This window comes from Lepidochelys kempii, chromosome 1 (genome assembly GCF_965140285.1).
Source record: "Lepidochelys kempii isolate rLepKem1 chromosome 1, rLepKem1.hap1, whole genome shotgun sequence".
In the NCBI taxonomy this organism is placed as follows: Eukaryota; Metazoa; Chordata; order Testudines; family Cheloniidae; genus Lepidochelys; species Lepidochelys kempii.
Window position 1 is genome coordinate 346,282,506 of NC_136380.1, and position 23,514 is coordinate 346,306,019.

At 42.3% G+C, this 23,514-nt stretch overlaps 1 protein-coding gene across 3 annotated transcripts in view; it reads left to right on the forward strand.

Moving 5' to 3' along the window:
• The window catches only part of EXOC4 (exocyst complex component 4), a 606,961-nt gene that overhangs the window by 420,346 nt on the left and 163,101 nt on the right, over window positions 1-23,514 (forward strand). Inside the window, exons 11-12 of one of the 3 annotated variants that reach the window (XM_073328863.2) lie at window positions 19,308-19,527; window positions 20,569-22,176. In XM_073328863.2, coding sequence (XP_073184964.1) covers window positions 19,308-19,527; window positions 20,569-20,616 — 268 coding nt within the window. In that variant the 3' untranslated portion in view covers window positions 20,617-22,176. Of the gene's footprint in view, window positions 1-19,307; window positions 19,528-20,568; window positions 22,177-23,514 lie in introns of those variants that run through there. The other 2 variants (XR_012156857.2, XM_073328862.2) reach the window with 2 other exon arrangements.

A 23,514-nucleotide genomic window follows, 5' to 3' on the forward strand; every position in this document is an offset into this window, starting at 1 on the left:
CCTTGGTGATGAGGAGAGCCTAAGAGGCGCCCAAGTCACTCCAGCATTGTCTCCATTGCTCTGACTCTTTCATCGCTGAGCAAAAGGTCCTGCCTGCTGGTCTGCACAGCCAGGCACTTCTGAGTTCCGTTCCTGACTTTGTCACTGTCTCGCTGTGACCATGGACAAGTCACTGAGGACCGCACTTTTAGACATGCTGTTGCACCTGTGTATCCCATTGACTTTACTGAGCAGCTGGATGTTCAGCACTTCTGAAAATCAGATCCAATGACTTCTGTGCACCTTGGTTTCCCTATCTTTAAAAGGAGTGTCATCATGTTTCCTTCCCAAACTAATAGGCTCGATCCCCCAGCCACAGAATTTCATCAGTCACAAACTTGACCCCCCCCCCCCCCCACACACACACACACACACACAAACAGCTTCCCAATAAATCAAGATTAATCAGATCCAGATTTGCATTGTGTACATTGAAACAATCTGGGTATTCCTTCCACATCACTTAGAGTTGCTTTTTTAATCGGAGTTCCTTGTAAAAGGGTTCTGTTAGGTTTATAATTCTTCTTTTTCCCTGCCCGTTCTGTGCATTTCCTTGCTTATCAGTGGAACATTTCCTGAGTCACCCATTGTACACTTTATGAAGCTTGTGTCCCCTGCATGGAGACACGGTGCAATAGTTAATCTCAGTCACGCAAGTCAAATATGGCCATTCTCCTTCCCTCCGCCCCCCCCATACACTTGAGGAAACTACACTTTTGCAGGTATGGGAGGTGGGATTATAGCCCTGTGCAAAGGCAGAAAGATGGCCCATTGATCAGAGCACTAGCTGGGAAATTGGGAGACACTGATCTGCCACAGACTTGTTGTGTGACCAGAGGCAGGGCCTTAATCTGTCTGTGCCTTAGTTCCACATCTGTAAAATGGGGATAATAATACCTCAGGTTTGTTGGGAGGATAACTACCTTAAAATGTAATTATCTAGGTGCCATTGGATGGATGGTTGCATAGATTGGTCTCTGAGGCATCCACTGATGGAGTCTTAGGTTATTTTCATTTGTATCAGCCCTTTTATTTACCCTGGTGAGTTTTCGGACTAAAAACGCTTGATGTAATTGATTGGCTGCACCCTGGTTATGCGCACTAGAGGCTAATAAATCAGTTGGATGATAATGAAAGATCGTGCCATCTGTCTGCTTATTTAATGGAGTGTCAGCAACATACCAAATAGGAAGTAATTGGATTGACAGACATAAAGCCAGTTATTAGTCTGTTGTTATCTGATTGGAAAAAGCATTCGGCGGAGCACAGAACTGTAGCAAAGTTAATCTGATAATGTCTGTTGTTGCAGGCGTGAAGTCTGCCACGCCAGATTCATAGGCTTTGAAACCCCCAGCCAAATGGAGTTCTTTCTGCATCTCCATCGTCTTTAAATTCATCTTTGCATTCTTATTACAAATCATTATAATGCAATCTAATAAAACACAGTTTGCATAAAGATGGTGCCCATTTATAAAGCTGTCACCACAGCCACTCTATTAATAGAGCCATTTTAAAGATTTATAGTCAGCATGTGCTATCTTTTACAGGAGTCCATACTGAGGAGTTGTAGGATTTCAACATGCAAGAATGTGCCACCAGATTAGATTTAAAAATAATACTAAAAATAATTAATTTTTAAAAGCTACTCTGTTCAGAAAGTAGCATGAAGTATTTGATCTTTTATGCATTTTAGATATGGTCATCAACAAATCTCATTTAATAAGGCATTCAAGGGGGGAAAGGAGGATTTACCATTCAATGGGAAACAATTACATTAACGTAGAGTGAAGGTTGCTTGGTAGTATGTCGTACACTTGCAGAATGTTGAGAGCAAAACTCTGACTTCTGAAATCCAGCAAATGATCAGATAAGGTTGTCTGTGCAGCCTTAACTTTGCCCTCTTGCAGCAGTACCCCAATATGCTTTGTTAACACACACATGGCTTTACTCTGCCAACTCCACTGTCACTGAAATTTACAAGCTCTTCATCTCCTTTTACAACCCATCACTTTTGCCCATAGGATTCCATTCCATCTGACTCTATTAAAGGAGAAAAGGGGGGAAAACAAGATTGCCCACACCACCTTTCCTCTGCCCTCTTTGAGCAATGCCTCATTATGCACATACTCACACTGGCCCTTTTGGATACCCCACTAGCTGCCAATCATCATCTTTAGGCACCTAAATACCTTTACAAATCTGGCACAAAGTGTTTTACACCCACCATTTAATTAAGCATCACAACACCTCTGTAGATCAGCTGGGGATTACTATAGATAGATTTTCAAGCTTGCTTAAATTATAAGCTCTTTGAAGTAGAGACTACCTGCATTTTTTGTGTATTTTCTTTCTTTTACAGTGCCAAATAAGTATAAGTAGGGGCATAGCGAGCAGATCGAGGGACGTGATCGTCCCCCTCTATTCGACATTGGTGAGGCCTCATCTGGAGTACTGTGTCCAGTTTTGGGCCCCACACTTCAAGAAGGATGTGGATAAATTGGAGAGAGTCCAGCGAAGGGCAACAAAAATGATTAGGGGACTGGAACACATGAGTTATGAGGAGAGGCTGAGGGAGCTGGGATTGTTTAGCCTGCAGAAGAGAAGAATGAGGGGGGATTTGATAGCTGCTTTCAACTACCTGAAAGGGGGTTCCAAAGAGGATGGCTCTAGACTGTTCTCAATGGTAGCAGATGACAGAACGAGGAGTAATGGTCTCAAGTTGCAGTGGGGGAGGTTTAGATTGGATATTAGGAAAAACTTTTTCACTAAGAGGGTGGTGAAACACTGGAATGCGTTACCTAGGGAGGTGGTAGAATCTCCTTCCTTAGAGGTTTTTAAGGTCAGGCTTGACAAAGCCCTGGCTGGGATGATTTAACTGGGAATTGGTCCTGCTTTGAGCAGGGGGTTGGACTAGATGACCTTCTGGGGTCCCTTCCAACCCTGATATTCTATGATTCTATGATTCTATGAAATATATTGTTGATTAGTTGAAAAATATTCTACCCATTTTATAGGCAGGAAAACTGAGGCATTGTCCCTAGTCACATAGCAACTCAGCAGCAGAACTGTCAATAGGACTCAAGAGACCTGACCCACAGTTCCCTGCTCTGACCGTTAGACTGTGCTCACACCCATTGCATCTACCTTAAGTTCTTGTAAATAAACTTACTGCAGAGCCTCTTTCAGACATGGTTAGTACATTAATTTTTTGCTTCTGCAGTCTTGGGTTTAAATTGTACCTGGAGCAGCAGTAGGTAATTTAGTTCAGCCATCTCTTTGGATAATCACTAACATCACAAAACCACTGTGAAACAGAGGGCTGTTTGGCACGACAGGCAGGCTTTGCTCAAGAACTAGGGGCCAGCAAATGAAATTAATGGGCAGCAGGTTTAAAACAAATAAAAGGACGTTCTTCGCATAGCGCATAGTCAACCTGTAGAACTCCTTGCCTGAGGAGGTTGTGAAGGCTAGGACTATAACAGGTTTTAAAAGAGAACTAGATAAATTCATGGAGGTTAAGTCCATTAATGGCTATTAGCCAGGATGGGTAAGGAATGGTGTCCCTAGCCTCTGTTTGTCAGAGGGTGGAGATGGATGGCAGGAGAGAAGTCACTTGATCATTACCTGTTAGGTTTCCTCCCTCTGGGGCACCTGGCATTGGCCACTGTCGGCAGACAGGATACTGGGCTGACCTTTGGTCTGACCTAGTCTGGCCATTCTTATGTTCTTATTATGTTGAAGTGCAGGCTAGGATTGGAGTAGTTCTGAGTGTTGCAGGTCAGGGTTCGTGGTGCCTTGGCAGAGAGAGGTGGAAGCTTAGATTGGAATACGAGTTGCAGGGGGGTGTGATGCGGTGCAGCATTGATATCTAGTGCAGGGAGAAGCTTGCCCTGGGTGTGCTTGCTCTGCACCTTGCTTCAGTTCTCTGGATCCTCAAAGTGCATAAAAACAAAATGTCTTTCAATAGCAACTCCATGATCATAAAAAACATACAGATAATCAAAGTGAGGCATTGGGTTAAAGGCTGAATGTATTGCTCTGAGTGTTCATATTATCTTGCCCTGCATTATAGCTCTCTGCTCGCCCCATTCACCAAGCATTGTACTTGCTGAAACAAAACCAGAGAAGCAGAGTGCTGGGCATTTTTCAGAAAACTCTTTTTACCTTGACGCGAGTAATAATACTAATTATACTCTGCTTTTCTACAGTGCCTTCCCTCTCAGGGGCTCTCAGGACTTTACAAACATCACTTAAGGCTCACAACAGCACTGCAAAGGAAGTAAATATGAATGCCATTTTACTGAAGGGGAAACTGAAGCTCAGCTAGAAGAAGTGACTCCTTCCAGATCTCCCAGGGAGTTGTTGGTAGCTGTAGGGTTTGATTAGCAAGTCTCCTGGTACCCAGCCATATGTGCTAGCTAATATTCCAGGGAACCTTTCACCTGCTTATTAAAGAGACCAGAAGGAGGAACAATGCATACAGGGAATCAGGGTACATTTCTGGGAGTAAATGTTATGTGCCCAGAATCCAGCACAATTTGTTGTATGGGGGGGTTTATAATATAAATGGCACCAGTTACAGAAGCCACCATATAAAAATCTTTTACATTGATGTAGCACTTTCATTCCAAAAGCTCCCAGACTGCACTGCATATTAAATATGAAGTATATACTGTGTACCACAATGTAGTCAGCACTGGGTGGAGATTAATAAATAGACAGCATACTACACAGTGGTGGGAAAAGAAGAAATGTCCAAGAGCAAGACCCCATTCTTATAGAAAGTGGCACAGTGTAGTCAAAGTCCACAAGGCTCAGAGAGGACCTGAGCTATTAAGGCTTTTAAGGCCTAATCTGAAAGATACCAAACCACCCCCTTTCTCCCGGCCAGTAAACTGCATGGAACTCAATTTATGTAACTTGGAAGGATGAAGTGCTTAGAAGGATGAATCAAAGGGAACATTTATATGGGGGGAGCGGCGTGGTACATTGGCTTCATGTCTCATACTGTGCTAAATGTAGCAGAGTCAGAATTTTCTCTTCACACTGAAGTGCTATAAGGGAAAAGGCCTGTGTGTGTGTAGATTTATCTGATGAGATGTACTAAGTGATGAATAAATAAGTGCCTCAAAAGGCCCAGTTCCCTTCACTATTTTTATGAATCATAGACTTTAAGGTCAGAAGGGACCATTATGATAGTCTAGTCTGACCTCCTGCACAACAGATCTGACCTCCTGCACAACATAATCTCACCCCCCCCCCCCACTCCTGTAACAAACCTCTAATCTATGTCTGAGCTATTGAAGTCCTCAAATCGTGGTTTAAAGACTTGGAGGTGCAGAGAATCCTCCAGCAAGTGACCTGTGCCCCACACTGCAGAGAAAGGCGAAAAATCCCCAGGGCCTCCGCCAATCTGCCCTGGAGGAAAATTCCTTCCTGACCCCAAATATGGTGACCAGCTAAACCCTGAGCACGTGGGCAAGACTCACCAGCCAGACACCCAGGAAAGAATTCTCTGTAGTAACTCAGATCCCACCCCATCTAACGTCTCATCACAGGCCATTGTTCGTATCTACCGCTAATAGTTAAAGATCATTTAATTGCCAAAATTATGCTATCCCATGATACCATACCTTCCATAAACTTATCAGGCTTAGTCTTGAAGCCAGATAGGTCTTTTGCCCCCACTGCTTCCCTTGGAAGGCTGATCCAGAACTTCACTCCTCTGATGGTTAGAAACCTTTGTCTAATTTCAAGTCTAAACTTCCTGATGGCCAGTTTATATCCATTTGTTCTTGTGTACTGAGCTTAAATAATTCTTCTCCCTCCTTGGTATTTATCCCTCTGATATATTTATAGAGCGCAATCATATTTCCCCTCAGCCTTCTTTTGGTTAGGCTAAACAAGCCAAGCTCTTTGAGTCTCCTTTCATAAGACAGGTTTTCCATTCCTCAGATCATCCTGGTAGCCCTTCTCTGTACCTGTTCCAGTTTGAATTCATCCTTCTTAAACATGGGAGACCAGAACTGCACACAGTATTCCAGGTGAGGTCTCACCAGTGCCTTGTATAACGGTACTAACACCTCCTTATCTCTACTGGAAATACCTCGCCTGGTGCATCCCAAGACCGCATTAGCTTTTTTCACAGCCATATCACATTGGCGGCTCGTAGTCATCCTGTGATCATCCAATACTGCGAGGTCCTTCTCCTCCTCTGTTACTTCCAAGTGATGCGTCCCCAGTTTATAACTAAAATTCTTGTTATTAATCCCTAAATGCATGATCTTGCACTTCTCACTATTAAATTTCATCCTATTACTATTACTCCAGTTTACAAGGTCGTCCAGATCTTCCTGTATGATATCCCGGTCCTTCTCTGTATTGGCAATACCTCCCAGCTTTGTGTCATCCACAAACTTTATTAGCACACTCCCACTTTTTATGCTGAGGTCAGTAATAAAAAGATTAAATAAGATTGGTCCCAAAACCGATCCCTGAGCAACTCCACTGGTAACCTCCTTCCAGCCTGACAGTTCACCTTTCATTGTGACCCATTGTAGTCTCCCCTTTAACCACCTTTCAATTTTCATATTGATCCCCATCTTTTCAAATTTAGCTAATAATTCCCCATGTGGACCATATCAAATGCCTTACTGAAATCGAGGTAAATTAGATCCACTGCGTTTCCTTTGTCTAAAAAATCTGTTACCTTCTCAAAGAAGGAGATCAGGTTGGTTTGACACGATCTACCTTTTGTAAAACCATGTTGTATTTTGTCCTAATTACCATTGACCTCAATGTCCTTAACTACTTTCTCCTTCAAAATTTTTTCCCAAACCTTGCATACTACAGATGTTAAACTAACAGACCTGTAGTTACCCAGATCACTTTTTTTTCCTTTCTTAAAAATAGGAACTGTGTTAGCAATTCTCCAGACATATGGTACAACCCCTGAGTTTATAGATTCATTAACATTTTTTGCTAATGGGCTTGCAATTTCATATACCAATTCCTTTAATATTCTTGGATGAAGATTATCTGGGCCCCCTGGTTTAGTCCCATTAAGCTGTTCAAGTTTGGCTTCTACCTTGGATGTCGTAATATCTACCTCCATATCCTCCTTCCCATTTGTCATCCTACCATTATCCCTAAGCCCCTCATTAGCCTTATTAAACACTGAGGCAAAGTATTTGTTTAGATACTGGGCCATGCCTAGATTATCCTTAACCTCCACTCCATCCTCAGTGTTTAGTGGTCCCACTTCTTCTTTCTTTGTTTTTTTTTTCTTATTTATATGGCTATAGAACCTTTTACTATTGGTTTTAATTCCTTTTGCAAGGTCCAACTCTACTTGACTTTTAGCCTTTCTCACTTTATGCCTACATATTCTGACCTCAATAAGGTAGCTTTCCTTGCTGATCCCTCCCATATTCCACTCCTTGTAGGCTTTCTGCTTTTTCTTAATCACCTCTCTGAGATGCTTGCTCATCCAGCTTGGTCTACAACTCCTGCCTATGAATTTGTTCCCCTTCCTTGGGATACAGGCTTCTGATAGTTTCTGCAACTTTGACTTGAAGTAATTCCAGGCCTCCTCCACCTTTAGATCCACAAATTCTTCAGTCCAATCCACTTCCCTAACTAATTACCTTAATCTTTTAAAGTTAGCTCTTTTGTAATCAAAAACCCTAGCAGGAGTTCAGAAAAGAATGAAGATGCTGAATGCTGGGTTAACTTTGTTTGTGGAGAATTGAGAAGTCCCCTCCTTTCCCAGTTCTGTTACTAACGCTTTGTCTTCCGATGCAAATTTCTTAAAATATGCTCTGCTGGGATGATTTTAAACTTGATGCTGGGAGCCATGTCACAATTCACTGGTGTCCCTGGCTTGTTTTTGCCAGTAAAGAAGTACGTTGTATGTTGGTCATCATGAATAATCAAAAAGCCCAGTACCGGTGAATTAGAGCAATATCATCAGTCATTTCTGAATAGTCACCCAGAGAGGCATCACAGTGGCTGTGTGACACAGAAAGAGAGGAAAAAGGAGTGCCAGCATCAGCAAGTTGTTAAGTTGCCCAGCTGGCAGTGAATCCTACGTGGTGGAGAGTAAATGTAAAGCAGGCTACACAACCCAGCCCTAGTGGTGAAATCATCGTGAATTGCTTTGGTAGAGCTTGGAAATACAGCCATTTCTCATTTTGGGTGCGTCTGCACTACTGAATTAACTGAAGTGATCCAACCCTCAGTTACTTCCCTCATGTTAGCCGGTCATGAAGGGAGAGCGGCAACACTGCAAAATAGCAGCTGCGTTATGCGGAGGTGGTTGCAATGTCCTGCAATTACATTGGCCCTGTGCTCATGTGGCACTAAGACTTCTGCGGACACATCCCATGGGTTATAGTTGCCACAGTTAACTGTGCCACTCTGTGAATGCTCTCATCGTGTGAGAGAATTTGTCTGCCCTTCTGGGGTCAGGGGCAGAAATTGTACGAACCAGGCGAATCACAACTTTTAACCAGTTCTGGGTAACTGTACTCTTTGCCAGCGTGGAAAGGCATGGATCCAGCTCAGAATGGTGACACAAGGGCAAGTCTCATTTTGGGGAAAGGAGGAAGAAGTGGGGCACAAGACGCAGCTGTGTATGATTTGGCGATGGCTTGGTGCCGTGAGAAAGATACAGCATACTTCCTTAAAGGGTCTGTGCAAGCTCTCCTTAAGGAGTGGAGACAGTGGGTGCGGGTTCTGATAGCAGATAAATTCCCTTATATTGAGTGGTGGCAGTGGTCTAGGTCCACAAGCACAACATGGTGGGACTACATTGTCACGTAGACCTTTACTGACCAGGAATGAGCCCAGAATTTACATAGGAGGATGGCTTTGTTCCTGGAGCTGTGTGAGGAGCTCACCTCGTCCTGCAAGGACACAGGGATGAGAGACATTGTACCAGTCCAGAAATGAATTGCTATTACGCAGTAGAAGCTGGCTATCCTGGTTTATTACAGATTTATGGCTAAACAGTTTGGTGTTGGCAAGTCAACTGTTAGTTCTGGGGTAGTGGATGTTTACCAGGCAATTATTGCTTTGATTCTTCCACCAGGTATAGGGAGAAGTAACATGGTAATAGTATCTAGCGATAGAAATGGAATAAAGTTAGACTTTGGATGCTATAAACTTCACAGGACCATATTCCACTCTCAGGTACACCAGTGGAAATAGGGAAGAACTCCTGTGAAACCAGTAGCTTTACATGGTTGTAACTGGGATCAGAATCTGGCACAGATGACCCTGGAGTTTCTCCCAAATTTCCATTGCTAGTATCTGAATAATAGAAATCAGAGACAGAAAAGAAGTGTCTGTTAGGTCATTTAAATCCATTCCTCTGCCAGCATTCTCCATGATATATTTTCCAGTGCTTTGCCCCGACGGTGACATTTATATCCTTTTCACAGCTTTCCTTACACAATAATGGTTTTCAGTTCTTCTGTCTTGCTGCTTTTGAAACAAAGCTGACTTCCTTATGGAGGGTCTTGCTGCTTCAGTTTACCACCTTAGGAAGAATCGCCTCTGAATATCAGTTAAGTTCTGGCAGCTGCCAAACAACTCGGAGATATGCAGCAGCGTCCTGAAGCTTGCTGGTGCCCTCACAAGATATTAGAGGATAGATAATGTGTGATCTGAGTGGTAGTCAAATAACCTTTCCCAAAACTTTTTATCAGGCTGGATCTTGCTAATGTTTGCAATACGTTAATTATACTGTGCAGGCTTTGTTGTGGAAATCATTACTTCTGTAATGAGATCCACCTCCAACATGATTAAAATAAAAAGAGAGGGAGAGAGGCTTTGGAGCAATGAATCTGAACTCAACTGAATCAGAGCAGAAAGATATTTTCACTAATGCCTAAGCTTGTTAATGAAGATTTCCTGTGTTAGGAGACTGCTGAGATCCAGACCAGGTGGACCAAAAACTAATGTCTACCATAGCATAGCCCTCCTTTTTAGTGGGGTCTTTTGTCTCTTGGATGCACATGCCTACTTCCTATTAAAGTAAATGGGACTGGCTTGATTGCATAGAGATGAGAATTAGGCCCTCTGGGTTAAAACTGGAAATGGACTTTGTTGTAATGCAGTACTACTGTTAAAATGAGCTAGCCAAGTAATGAGGGGAATAGATGCCTTTGCTACATCATTTCCCCCTCTCCTATGTATCTACAATGTCTAATTCAGGGCTCAATGGGAAAGACTCTCATTGACTTCAGTGGGAGTTGGATGACGTCCTTATGAGCGGAGACCTTTTTTTGTGTCAGTAAAGTGAAGCTCATGCCTGTGGCTCTGTAGAAATAACTGGGAGAAGCCAGCTAAACCTGCGTAGCGTTACGGTTTACAGGTATGCTATGGTTTTGAGAGTATAACCCATGCTTACATAGTGTGACTTCTGTACCCCTCTAGTGACTAGTCCACATATAGACACTTATGAATCGGCTACAGCCTTTGAATTATGGAACATGGGGTCTTTAACTTAGGCAGTAAATTCTCATACTTTTTACATCCAGAGTTCCTGGGTCCAAGGAGCCCTGGCTAATCATCCTATGCTCTAACCACTGACAATACTCCCCACTTTGATTCAATATAAGAAACAGTATTCTATCGTAGAGGCATTTCAGCTAATCTAGAAATTTGTGATCTGCAGGAATTAGCTAGTTACTAAACAATAGCTGATTCAGCACAAATTAATTGTAAAATACACCTTTTATTCTCTGTACTCATGTGGCCTCCATCACCATAATATCTCAGTACCTCACAAACATTAACAAATGTATCCTCACAGTACCCCTGTGCAGATAGGAAGTCTTATTACCCCCATTTTATAGATGGGAAATGGGGGCAGAGAGAGAGAAAACTTGCCCAAGAGTCACACAGGGAGTCTGTGATAGAACAAGTAATGGAATCCAAACCGCCTGGATCCTAGTGCCTTAGTCACAAGACCATCATCCTTCCTCCCTTATACTGCTATAGGGACAAATCCTGAAGTCTTTACTCATCCAAAAAGCTTGTTGAAGCCAGTGACTGTTTTTCCTGAGTAGGGACTTCTGATTTGATAGATTTTCAGGCTGGAAGGGACCATTATGGTAATCTATTGCCTAAAATACCCTACAGAATTCGGCCCCATCATGTTTCACTGAACATAAGTTCAATTCCAACTGGTACTGCAATGTATTACAGGAGCAAATGCTGTATATAAGCCTCTCCCATACTTCTCTATCAGGTGTATTTTAGTCTTGACTGGCAAACTCTGTTTTCCCAGCACTGAGCAGAGATTAGCCACCCAGCCAAAATGTGCACTGCTTTTGTGATATGGGCAGAAGCTGGTGACCTCAGCCAGGATTTGAAGACAGGTCTCTGCACTCTCTACTACTTTAGACCACAGAAGAGTTAACTTACATTAAATTGACACCTAGTTACTTGGATAACAGATGCCTAAGATTTAGTGGTCTCCCCTTAAAGCTTGCCAGTTTTCTTAAATAACTGTTACCTCAACATTTTGCCACATTGCCTGGGTACATCCTATAGTTAGTCCAGGGAATCCTTCAAATACTGACGTCAACTTAAGTATTTATCTCAGAGGAAGCTGACAAGCTTTAAATACGACCACCATGGACAGATCTCCAGCAAGGAGTTGTGCCTACACCTTCCGTTAGCTTGTGCTCTGTCATCTAGATGAGAGCTTGGGCTTCCATTTCCTATGTACTATTCCCTTCACACAGTCTTTTCATGTAGACAGCTGGTTTATCTTTGATATGGTTAAGGTATTTATCATTAGCACCTTCCTCAGAGATATATCAATTCAATGGTAACTGCTAATACTGTAATCAAAATAATGCCCAATGGTCTAGTTTTTCTGTGGAAATACTGTGCATTCCATCATTTTAGTATCTACTCAATTGATGGGTCTTCAATGGCAAATGATCTCTGGTGTACCCACAATGGTGGATGTTTTATATTTATTGTATTTATTATACAACGTACATATGTAATGGTCAGAACCACTTGACACTTCAAGAGCCTTAATGGGATTTCACTTCAAGAGCAAAGAAAGGAATAGGAGGATGAAATGGAATGAGGATTGTGTTGAGAATTGTGTTCTATTCCAACCAGATTGTTTTGTCAACCAATTTAGTACATGAAATAGCTATTTAGGGGGATGGAAAAAAGCAAGCCAATGATTTCATTGTAAGCAGAGTGTATTATAAGCAGCTCCGTAGTACCAGTTTCATGGGATGTTGTTTAATCACTTCTCTCCCCATGCCATACTGTCATAGCTGCAGTCAATAGGGACATTTGATCTGAGTCCCCCTAGTTATAAAGGAGAGAGGATGTCTGGCAGGATGTTCTCTGTGTAGGTTCTATAATGTATTAAGTATCTGAAGGGTGTGATCACCCAGGAGGAAGAAAAAATTGTGTAAGGTGGCACAGGGGCATAACAGGATGAAATGAAGAGAAGGAAATTTAGGCTTAATATCACAGAAAACTTCCCAATAGTGAGATCTATCAAGCTTTGGAATATTTTATCAAGGGAAGTGCTGAAAACACCCACCACTTGGGATATTAAAATGTAGACAAGACAAAGTATTCAACAGTGTAACGAAGGGAACAATTCTGCACCAGCAGGGGGATTGACTGAATAACCCAGTTTGTTTTAATCATCTCTTATTTCAGTTTTTAGGGTTAAACTTCAAAATTTTATTTTGTTATTAGATAAATACGTACACAGGGCAACAGGGAAGCAGTTTAAGTGTCAACCTGTGAAGTAGAAATGAAAGTACAGAAAATCAGGGATGCAAAAATTCTACCGGCTCACCTAGTCTATCCACTATGCTGTTGTAAGATTGGTCCCTAGGGAATGTTTTCCAATGCATTGTACAGTCTTGTTCTGAATAGTATGATGCTTCCACCACTTCCTGGGGGTGCCTATTTCACAGCCTCGTACACTTCACAGTTTATTAATTCCTCCTCCTAATCAATCTAAAATTACCTTAAAGACTGGAAAATGATTTTGGGAAAGCCATTCACAATGAAAAGCTTTTTAAACACCCCTCTTCTGCTGTGTTGCATACAGTGAATTGAACAGATTTGTGTATGTACTGTCAATTGTTCTATTTGTCTACCCTTAGATTGTGATCTTCTCCTAGCTGATGCTGTCCCTTCTTGAATGTATGAAAAGCACCTACCACATCATGGGAACTACCATACATTATTATTAATTATAATAATACAAAATAGTCTACAGTAAAATAAACATTAAATGATTCTGGAGTAGTTGAGTGGGGATTAGCTAGTATATAATAGGCAGGTTTTTCAAAAGCACCTAAGTAACTTAGGAGTACAAATCCTATTGACTTTCAATGGGACTTGTGCTCCTAAGTGATTTAGGTGCTTTTGAAAATCCAACCCAGTTGTTTGTTTTGGGGGCACTTTCGGATACTAGCTTCATTAGTTAAATCAGGGTAGGCTTAACTGAAGTTGCTGGTGTTACTGGAATTCAGTGAGGCATTTTCTATATTTTTAATTACATTTCTTTTTATTAGAGGTTTAATAACAAAAGGAATAAACACTTAAGCATGAGAAGAATGATATAAGTTTCTGAATCAATCTTTTTTTTAAAACACATACAGCATAGGTAAGGCAGCCATCAAAGTTGGGAGTTAGAATGACTTAAATATTCTGAAATGATGTGCTTTTTTAAAAAATCCAAACGACTGTCATTTGCAAAAAGGCACTTCATTTTACCTAAAGTGCTTTCTGTCTACAGGGAACACTTAATTGTAGTCACAAATCACCTCAAATGCTTTCATAGAGAGATAAAACAAGTTAAATTTGTATATTACTCTGCAAGTGCAGGTTGTGAATTGGATATGAGATGCAGATTTCTATTTTTCCTCATCTTTTCAGGATCTCCATCCCATGCAGACATTTCACAAAAATGTATATCTGATCAGTTGAATCCCACTTAGCTTCATTAGGATTTTGGACAATTAACCTGGAGTATATGCAGTGACCATGGTCCAGCATCTGATGGTGTGCTTGGTTTGCATTTTTATTTGGAGAAAGCTTTGGAGCATTTTACAGAAGAAGGAATGCAGTTATGTTAAGTAAGTGTAATTACCAAGTGTTAGGGGAATGTTCTTGATGCGCCATATGACTTATTCTCACCCATCAAGAGAATGCACCCCACAGTGCGTTAACCTTTATGTGTTTTTCTTCAATTTTCATGTGCCAGTGAGAGATGGTTTTAAATGAGGCTGTTGATAGTGTTTCTTGAATCCCTTGTAAATTGCATCTGAAGGGTTCTTTTTCTAGTAAAACAATCTAAGCAGACCATTTGAATCAAACCTCTTCCTCTGAGGCTTCATCCCTTCTTTATGGTCCTGTTTGGCAGCAAAGTGTATCTAAAATCTCACTCTTCGGAGAATAAAACGAAAATAGTAACTGTTGAAATGATGTATCATTGAGCCATTTTCACCATCATGATGATTTCTTATGGGTTTTTTTATTTGGATTTATGGAAATGCATCTGATTCCAGAGGCCCATTGGCACACAGTCATGTGTGCATCACACACTTGGCTGTGCCTCATTTGAGGGTTTTAATCCAGAGTCAAAAGTTTTTAATGATTTAATTTTTAAACTGTTTTATATTTGGTGAGTTTTTCACTCAAAATGACATTTCTTATCCTCTTCTCTGGGTGGGATGACTGAGGGGGTGAGTTGAGTGAGGAGGATTTTTGGAAGGCATTCCTGTGAAGATATTTATTTAATTATGATGGTCATTCAGTCAAATGTCTCATGTCTGTTGTAAAGATCAGAAAGTGCCTAGAATTCAGATAGATATTGTCATAAACTGAAATAAATAATAGCGTATATAGACGCCTGTCTGTCTATAAAATATTATCGGTCAGGCTGGGAGCTGAGTAGGACTTTCCCTGAAATTGCAGCTCTTGGCTGTTTCAAGCTGTTCAGGTCCAGCCATCTGAACTGAGAGTGGGAAGACACTCTTTCCTGAGCTCTCAATGGGACATACCCCTGCTGGGCCCAGGTCTGTGGGGGAAGAAGCTGCCTAAGTCAAATGGAGAAGGGTCAGAAGGAAGAATGGCACAGGGGGGACAGGGAATGTGGGCGGAGGGGTGACTGGTGGCCAGGTTGCTGGGTAGGGTTGCCAACCCCTGCCCCGCCTCTTCCCTCAAGGCCCTGGCCCCGTCGCTCTTCTTTCCTCCTCCCCTCTCTCACTGTGTTTCCATTCTTCCCCCCTCCTCCCCTCTACCTAGGGCAGGAGGGACTAGCCTGCAGAGCCAGGGCTGGGAGCTGCAGCCGCCCAATGCAGGTAGGAGGCAGCCCCGGCTGAGTAGGAGCTGGTGGGGGTGGTGACCCGGCACCTCCCTGCCCGCAGTAACCAGACTTTGCATGTCTGGTCAGGTGCCCTTTTCGACCAGACTTTTCTGTCAGAAACTGGTCACCTGGCCACCCTATTGCTGTGAGATAGACAGATCAATTAAGGACGTGGGTGAGGAGGAACAGGGATTGGCTGGGCATGGAGACTGAGGAGAAGCGGCTGGGGAGCTGGCAGGAACAAGGAGTAGGTGGGGCAAGCAGATTGGGACTAGATATGGGTGGAGACTGGGACTGGGTCAGGGAGTCCAGAAGAATGAGACCGAGGATTTGTTGGGCAAGGAGTCTGAGATTGGGGCTGGATTAGGTAAGGAGAATGGGCCTGGGACAAGCCACGGTGTGAAAGTGACCAGACTGGGTCACAAGGACAGACTGGTGGAAGTGGAGTAGCAGGGATCACATTTGGGGGCAGTGGGCAGACAAGTCTGAACCCATTAGATCACATGCCCCTCTAGAGCCTGGAAGGGAACCCAAGGATCCTGAGTCTCATCATTCTTCTGCTGTTAGCAACCATCTGTGAAATGCACTGGAAAAGTGCCCCATCCCTCGCTAGTGCTGATCCACAGAGGATGACAACCAACTACTGCTATCTGTTGTTCCATTAACTCAAGTCTCAGAGCTTGAGGTTCCAACCCTGCTGTTGAGTACACGACCTTGATTCATTCCCAGAGGGGGGCCATCCCGTTCACTGAAGGAGGGAGGAAACCTGTGAAAAAAATTGTACGTGATCATGTAATTGAAGACCATATCATAATGCATACTGGCAAGGGGGCCAAACTAATGTTGTACAAATAACCTTAATTCTGACGTTTCCTCCCTTTTGAGTGCCTGACTTAGCAACCTTAATAATGTTCTTTTAATATAGGGGGTTTTGTGTGTCATATATTTTCCATGAGATCAGTTTTTTAGTGAGATCATAAATAGTGAGGGCAGGGGAAGATCACTTATAGCATCCACCCACACTGCTTAGCTGTTCCCTTTTGAGATGTATTCAGACATCCTTATTAAGTTTTTACTCAGTCTTTTCTCATGCAAAATCCCCACTTACTTTAATGGAGTCTTTTGAACCAGTGAAAATTTCAGTTTAATATCATTTAATCCTACTGTCCTTGAATATTTGCAGTGATGGTTACTCAACCATATCCCTCAGTCATCCATTCCACTGCGTATTTGCTTTGGCTCTTAATAACTTTTCTCTAATATTTAGCTTGAACTTTCTTTCCTTAGTTTTAGACCATTGTTCTTGGAAGCTTTGCTGAGTAGTCGTTAAGTTTCACACTTCCTAAATCATCTCTGCCTGTCAGCATTCACATGCACTGTGATTACTTTACAGTTCTCATCAAGTAAAATATAAATCCCTTAAAGCATCGTGGACATGCTTCTGGTCCTTACTGAATGATAATGAGCCACTGTCACCCTATCTGTGCCAAGAAATCACATAATATTAGAACACATGGTTACCTAACCTGGTGTAGTTTCCTCATGTAGACAAGGTCTATGGTGGTTGAAGTGGGAGTCCTTAGGAGAGTTTTGGAATAGAAATTAATGCACAAGGCTGAGAGCCAAGAATTCTGCGTCTAATCCTGGGTCTGATACCAACTCTTCCTGTGGCCTTCAGCAAGTCATTTACACCCCAATCCTACAGACAGTTACGCACATGCTCAAATTGTAAACATGTGAGTAGTCCCTTTGACCTCCATGGCAGTATTCATCTGCTTAAAGCTTAGCATGCACATATGCATTTGTGGAACAAGGCACTCTGCCTTGCTTTCCTTATCTGTAAAACAAGGATACAACTAGGGGCATCGGGAAGGTTAATTCTTATTTCTAAAATTACTTTCCAGATCAGAAATGCTCTGTAAGAAGCCCTGTATAAAGAAGGGTATCCGTATAAAGAGTGATATGAACATTGCAAATAGATACTGGAACAAATATAAAGGCACAGTAGGTCACAGCTTAATCGTGACAAGCATCCGCTTGAAGACATCCGTAAATGTCGGTCCACAGAAGTTGGTGACATTGGGTGTGTTATTTCAGAGATAGGCCTCTTCTGCCTCTCTCTCGCTGCATGACTGCAATTTCTCTGGTGGATAACTTTATTCACTTTATCAATCTGTGCAAACAAGGGAGTTGCCTTCCTTTGTGTTTCTTTCCTCGTGCTTTTTGCTGGGGGAAGTTGCACTGCAGCTCTGACAGTTGAGTGAATTTTCAAAGTTATCAGAGTGGATGGGTCCCCATGCAGATGGTGCCTCACCCCATATGTGTCGTTTTAGACTGATGAAATCAGCAGAGTGTAAGCATTAGGGAACAAATGGTTTAAATCTGATAGAAATCATGCTGCTGAAATTGACAGGGGACACTCTATCAATCCTGCTAAGAGAAGTTACCTCATCTAGAGAACTACATGTGGAAGGAGAAAATATGAACAATTAAGAAAATCATATTGATCTGTTTGGGGGCATAGTAACTGCTAAAAAGTCACTGATAAATGCTGGAAATGTCAGAAATGCCTCCGTTCAAAAAATCCTTCCCATGCAGAGGAGGGATGGCCCAGTGGTTAAGGGACTGACTTGGGAGACTTAGGTTCAAATCCCAGCTCCACCAAAGGTTTCCTGTGTGACCTTTGGCCAATCATTTTGTCTCTCCGTGCCTCAATTTCTCCCCCCCCCCCCCGCAAAACAGAGTTAGTAGCACTTCCCTGCATCACCAGGGTGTGGTGAGCGTAAATACGTTAAAGCCTGCAAGGTGCTCAGATACTGCCGTAGTGGGAGCCATACAAGTACTATAGATTGATAAATCAGTTAATTGTGTCTTCTGTTGTTGTTGTTCTCATCACTTCAAGAAATAAAGAAAAAAATCACTTCAGTCATTTTGGATGTAAATCCAATAAACCATCTTTGCCTTGAGGGTGTCACTTTATTGATGTGAGAGGAGGTGGTTCCTGGAAGAAGCGGCTGACTTGGCCAAGCAAATTATGTCAGTGAAATACAGATGTGTTGATGAAGGAGATGCTGAAATTTTTTAGGAGGGTGGGACATTAAGGGGGGCGGGGATATTTGGGAAAAGGTAGCATGCCTTCTGCATGCATATAAGTGAATGTGATCCAATCACTTCTCCTGGAATAAAATAATAATACATAGCACATATACAGCATTTTGCTTCCAGGGATCAATCAGTGCATTAGATGGGGCACTGTGCCCAAGTGGATAGAGCTCTGGACTGGAACACAGGAGATCTGGGTTCTATACCTGGTTCTCAGCCTGGCTGGGTGACTTTGGGCATGGCATGTCATGTCACCTGTCTGTTTCTCACTTTCCCTGTCTATAAAATGGGAACAATGATACTAAACTCTTTTGTAAAGTGCTTTGAGATCTGCTGATGAAAAGCGCCATTTAAGAGTGAGGGATTGTTATTGTTAGAAATAAAGTGGAACATCATTATCCCCATTTTACAGAAAGGGAAACTGAGTCATGGATAGGTAAAATAAATGATTTGCCCAAGTTCACATGCAGGTCAGAATTTTCAAAAGTGACTAATGATTTTGGGTGCCTCCATTTTAAGTGGATTCCCTGCCCATTCTGAGGATCAGGAGCCTTTAAGGTATTTCAAATTGGGTACAGTCAAGGGCATAGCGGAGGGATAAACTCAGGAGTCCTGCCTGTGTCCAGTGCACTCTGTTAGAACTCCATTGCCTCTGAATCTTACAACTCTTCCCCGCCAGCTCCCATGGTTGACCCTATGTTCTCCCGCTAGCTGTATGCTTGGGACGTTACAGTGTGTAGCTCATGGTAATTGGATTGTGTGACTAAGTATGATTTCCCTTTTTATATTTTAGATTTATTCAGGAGATTGAGCACGCCCTGGGCCTTGGCCCAACCAAACAATGTCCGCTCCGGGAGTTCCTCACCATGTACATCAAGAACATCTTCCTTAATCAAGTCCTAGCAGAGATCAACAAAGAGATAGAAGGTGTCACCAAGGCATCTGACCCCCTGAAGATATTGGCCAATGCGGACACCATGAAGATGCTAGGAGTGCAACGGCCTCTTCTTCAGGTAACCAAGCTGAGCGATTCGCCAGCGTTTTTCTGTTGTCCCATGCCTGTGGCTGTATTGGCAGCAGAAGCAGTGTGCAATTTGTTTTTTAGAGAGATGTTTTGCAAACTACACATTCCCTCTGATATTAAGTCCCCTTAATTTGGTGGCTTTTACCTATTTACTGTTTTGTACTCCCTAACTTTTGCCTTGGTGCATGGAGGGAGGAGGCAACCAAACATGACACAATCTCTCCCTCGTCGTCCTTAGCTCTCTCCTTCGCAGGGACTATTACTTGACACACCTGGCTCTGATTTGAATGACTTCCTTACCTCCCCTTCGTTTTGAAACCAGCTTTCACTCCTGTGTTGCTCCCCTTGCATTTTTCCTACTGTCTCCAACACCCACCCATCAAGTTACACCTATGTTTTGCCTGTACAGGAGGGTAAATCACACCGGCAACCCTGGAGTTAATTGCATCTCACCCATTATAGTGCACTAATCTGGTGGTAGGGCTTATTCTTCTTCCTGGGCCATAGCGTGGCACTTTCACAAGGAGTCCAGATGATGTAATCATCCAATAAACAACAGTAAATCCATCATGAAGTATTTTCTTAAAACATTTGCTACAAGGGTTTTTTTTTTTTTTTTTAATACAGTATTAACTTGTGTCTGACATTTGGAAACTAGGGATGCTTGCAAATCTTAGAACATTTCAAGCTTACTAAACAATATTTTGTTAAGAAATTTGCCTTAAAGGTTACAATATTTAAATGGGACAAATGCTTGATTGGAACAGTTCTTTATCAGTCTCATAAGGACTAGTAGGGACTGTAGTAAACCTATTTTTTCTCCTTCGTTGGGTGATAACGAAATACTACAGAGGCCCTTTGGGAGGTCTGGTGTGATGTCTAGTGCACAGGACTGGGAGGCCAGAACTGAGTTCTAACCCTGGCTCTGATATTGACTCCTCTCATGGCTATTTTCAAGTAAATTAACTTCTCCGCCTCACTTATCCCATCTATAAAATGGACATATTATTACTTGTCCACATGACCATAGGTGCTGGAACTACGGATGCAGCGGACGCTGCCGCACCCCCTGACCTGAAGCGGTTTCCATTATATACAAGGTATACAGTTTAGTTTGATGGCTCTCAGCACCCCCACTATACAAATTGTTCCAGCACCCCTGCACATGGCAGGGGTATTTTGAGGATTGACTAATATTTGAAATGTTCTTTGAAGGTCAAAAGTGCTGTCCAAGTGCCTACATAATATGTATCACTGTCATGTATTTGCAATTTATATTTTAGTTTAGAAAAGATTAATTGTGAAAACAGTCTCTAGCAGTCTATATTTCATGTTTTGTTGTTCATACTAATGATCTTCAAGACAAATACCACCAGTCAATTGATCTAAGTACAATGGATTTGAGTTGCTGCATCTCCAACAAGTTTAGAATTTATTTAAACTATCACAAACAAATGAAAGCTAGAGTCAGGGGAACGATTTTCAAAAGTGCCTAGAGGGATTTAGGCGTGCAAGTCCCTTAGATCAGTGTTTCTCAACCACCGGTCTGTGGACCAGTGCTAGTCCACGGCAGCCTCCTTGCCAGTCCCCTAGATTTCCCTGACACAGTTTAGAAAGGGAGCAGGCAGCCTCCTGGTGGGTCCCTGAGATCTCCCTGACACAGTTTAGGAAGGCAGCAAGCCGGTCCCTGGTTCAAAAAGATTCAGAAACATTGCCTTAGCTGCTTTGGAAACTCTCCTCCTCACATTAGAATATTTTGGGGCAGCACAACATCTCCAAACTCCTAGGTTTTTAACATGGATTTCTCTTCCCTGCAACGTGAATCTTTTACAGTCATCTGCCAGCCTCCATTTGCAAGACCAGGGGACCTAATGTATTATCAGTAACATGTCCCTCATATATAATGTCACAAAATACCATTGTTCCAGCCCAAAGAGCAGCCGTGATTGTTAAATGAGCATATGGAAAATGACGGGGAGCAGGGGCACCTTTGGAGTAGCTTTTTACCTCTGGACTTCTGAATTCAGATCCTTACGTGAGCTGAAGATAACTTTGGTGAATCTCATCCTAGCTTTGGAATAGCAGAAATGTTACAGATCAGAACTGAGATGTAATAGCAGGACTGCAATAGCAGGCAAGCTGCAAGGCAGGATCATGAAACATAAACAGAGTTGTGTGAAGAACTTTCCATTAGACTAGTAGGAGTTTTTATAGATCAGAACTAGGAAGCAGATGCAGAGCGATCTGGCTCGCTTGGGAAGCTGGGTACAAGCAAACAATATGGGTTTTAATACGGCTAAATGTAAATGTATACATAGAAGAACAAAGAACATCGACCAGACTTACAGGATATGAGACTTTATCCAGGGAAGCAGCTACTCAGAAAAAGATTTGAGATTTGGTGGATAATCATTTGAACATGAGCTCCTACTTCAATGCTGTGGCCAAAAGGGCTAATGTGATCCTTGGATGTCTGCCTGATAGTGTTACACTCAAGGAGCTGAATCTATTCAGTTTAACATAGAGAAGGCTAAGGGGTGACTTTATTATAGTCTGTAAGTACTTACATGGGGATCATATATTTAGTAATGGGCTCCTCAATCTAGGAGAGAAAGGTATATGATCCAATGGCTGAAAATTGAAGCTAGACACATTCAGACTGGAAATAAGTAAATTTTTAAAATTAAGAGTAATGAACCATTGGAACAATTTACCAAGTGTTGTGGTGGGTTCTCCAACACAGACAATTTTAAAATCAGGATTGGATTTTGTTCCCAAAGATCTGCTCTAGGAATGATTCTGGGGAAGTTCTATAGCTTGTATTATGCAGGTCAGACTAGATGATCACAAGGGTCCCTTCTGACCTTGGAAACTTGGAATCCATGAAAAGCATTAGCAGATCTGGGTTGGCCAGAGTGTGGTATAGTTCAACAGTGAGGTGTATCTGCACTGGTGGAAGTTTTGCATGGTACTTTCTCATCCTATGGCTGTCTCTGGTACACATAGTTCCTCACTTTCACAGGTTCCAAATGAAAGAGGAAATATACATGGTTGGTTGTGAGCAGCGAAATCCTTTGAGACTTGACTTTCAGTCGGTAGTGGAAAATCACATTTCAAGCCTGGTCTGCTGGCTTCAGGGGCAGAAAAACTGTATTAAAACTGAAATAAAAAGATGTAATACAAGGCAGAGTGATTTAAGTTCAAGACTAGATGGCTTGAAACAGCATCACCAGTCAAGTCCATTTGAGTTGTATAGGAAAAAATGCAGATTATTGTTGTGGGCATTCCTTGAGTATCTTGCTTTTTCTCTTTCTCTTTCACATCAGTAACTTGCTCGTGAGAATTAGAATGGATAAGTTTCAGAGTAGTAGCCGTGTTAGTCTGTATTCGCAAAAAGAAAAGGAGTACTTGTGGCACCTTAGAGACTAACCAATTTATTTGAGCATAAGCTTTCGGAATAAATTGGTTAGTCTCTAGAATGGATAAGAAACCCAAATCAGTCTGCCCAAGCAGATGACCTTATCAAGAGCTGATAATTCTATTTGGTCATATCAGAGTGTAGGCTTTGGATCAGGGCCATTAAAGCTGTTAACCTTCCACATTTGTTTTGGATTCTTAGCAAGATGATACGATATATGCCTGCCTCCTCTGAAGGCATGTGAATTTGCTTAAGGTCCATTTGAGGTTGAAGAGACGGACTGGATTGTGATTTCTCATTCAGTTTCTATAATTTGTCAATCCTTAGTACCTTTATTGAGGCTTACCACAAAGGGTATGTCTACACAGTAACTAGACACAGGACCCTGCGAAGTGGGAGGGGCCCAGAGCTCGAGCTCTGGCTTGAGCCCAGAAGTCTGCACAGGAGTGAAACAGCCCCACAGCCCAAGCCCCACGAGCCCTAGTTGGCTGACGCAGGCCAGACAAGGGTGTCTAGTTGCTGTGAAGATGTATGCAAAGGGGTTAGTCATGGTGGTAG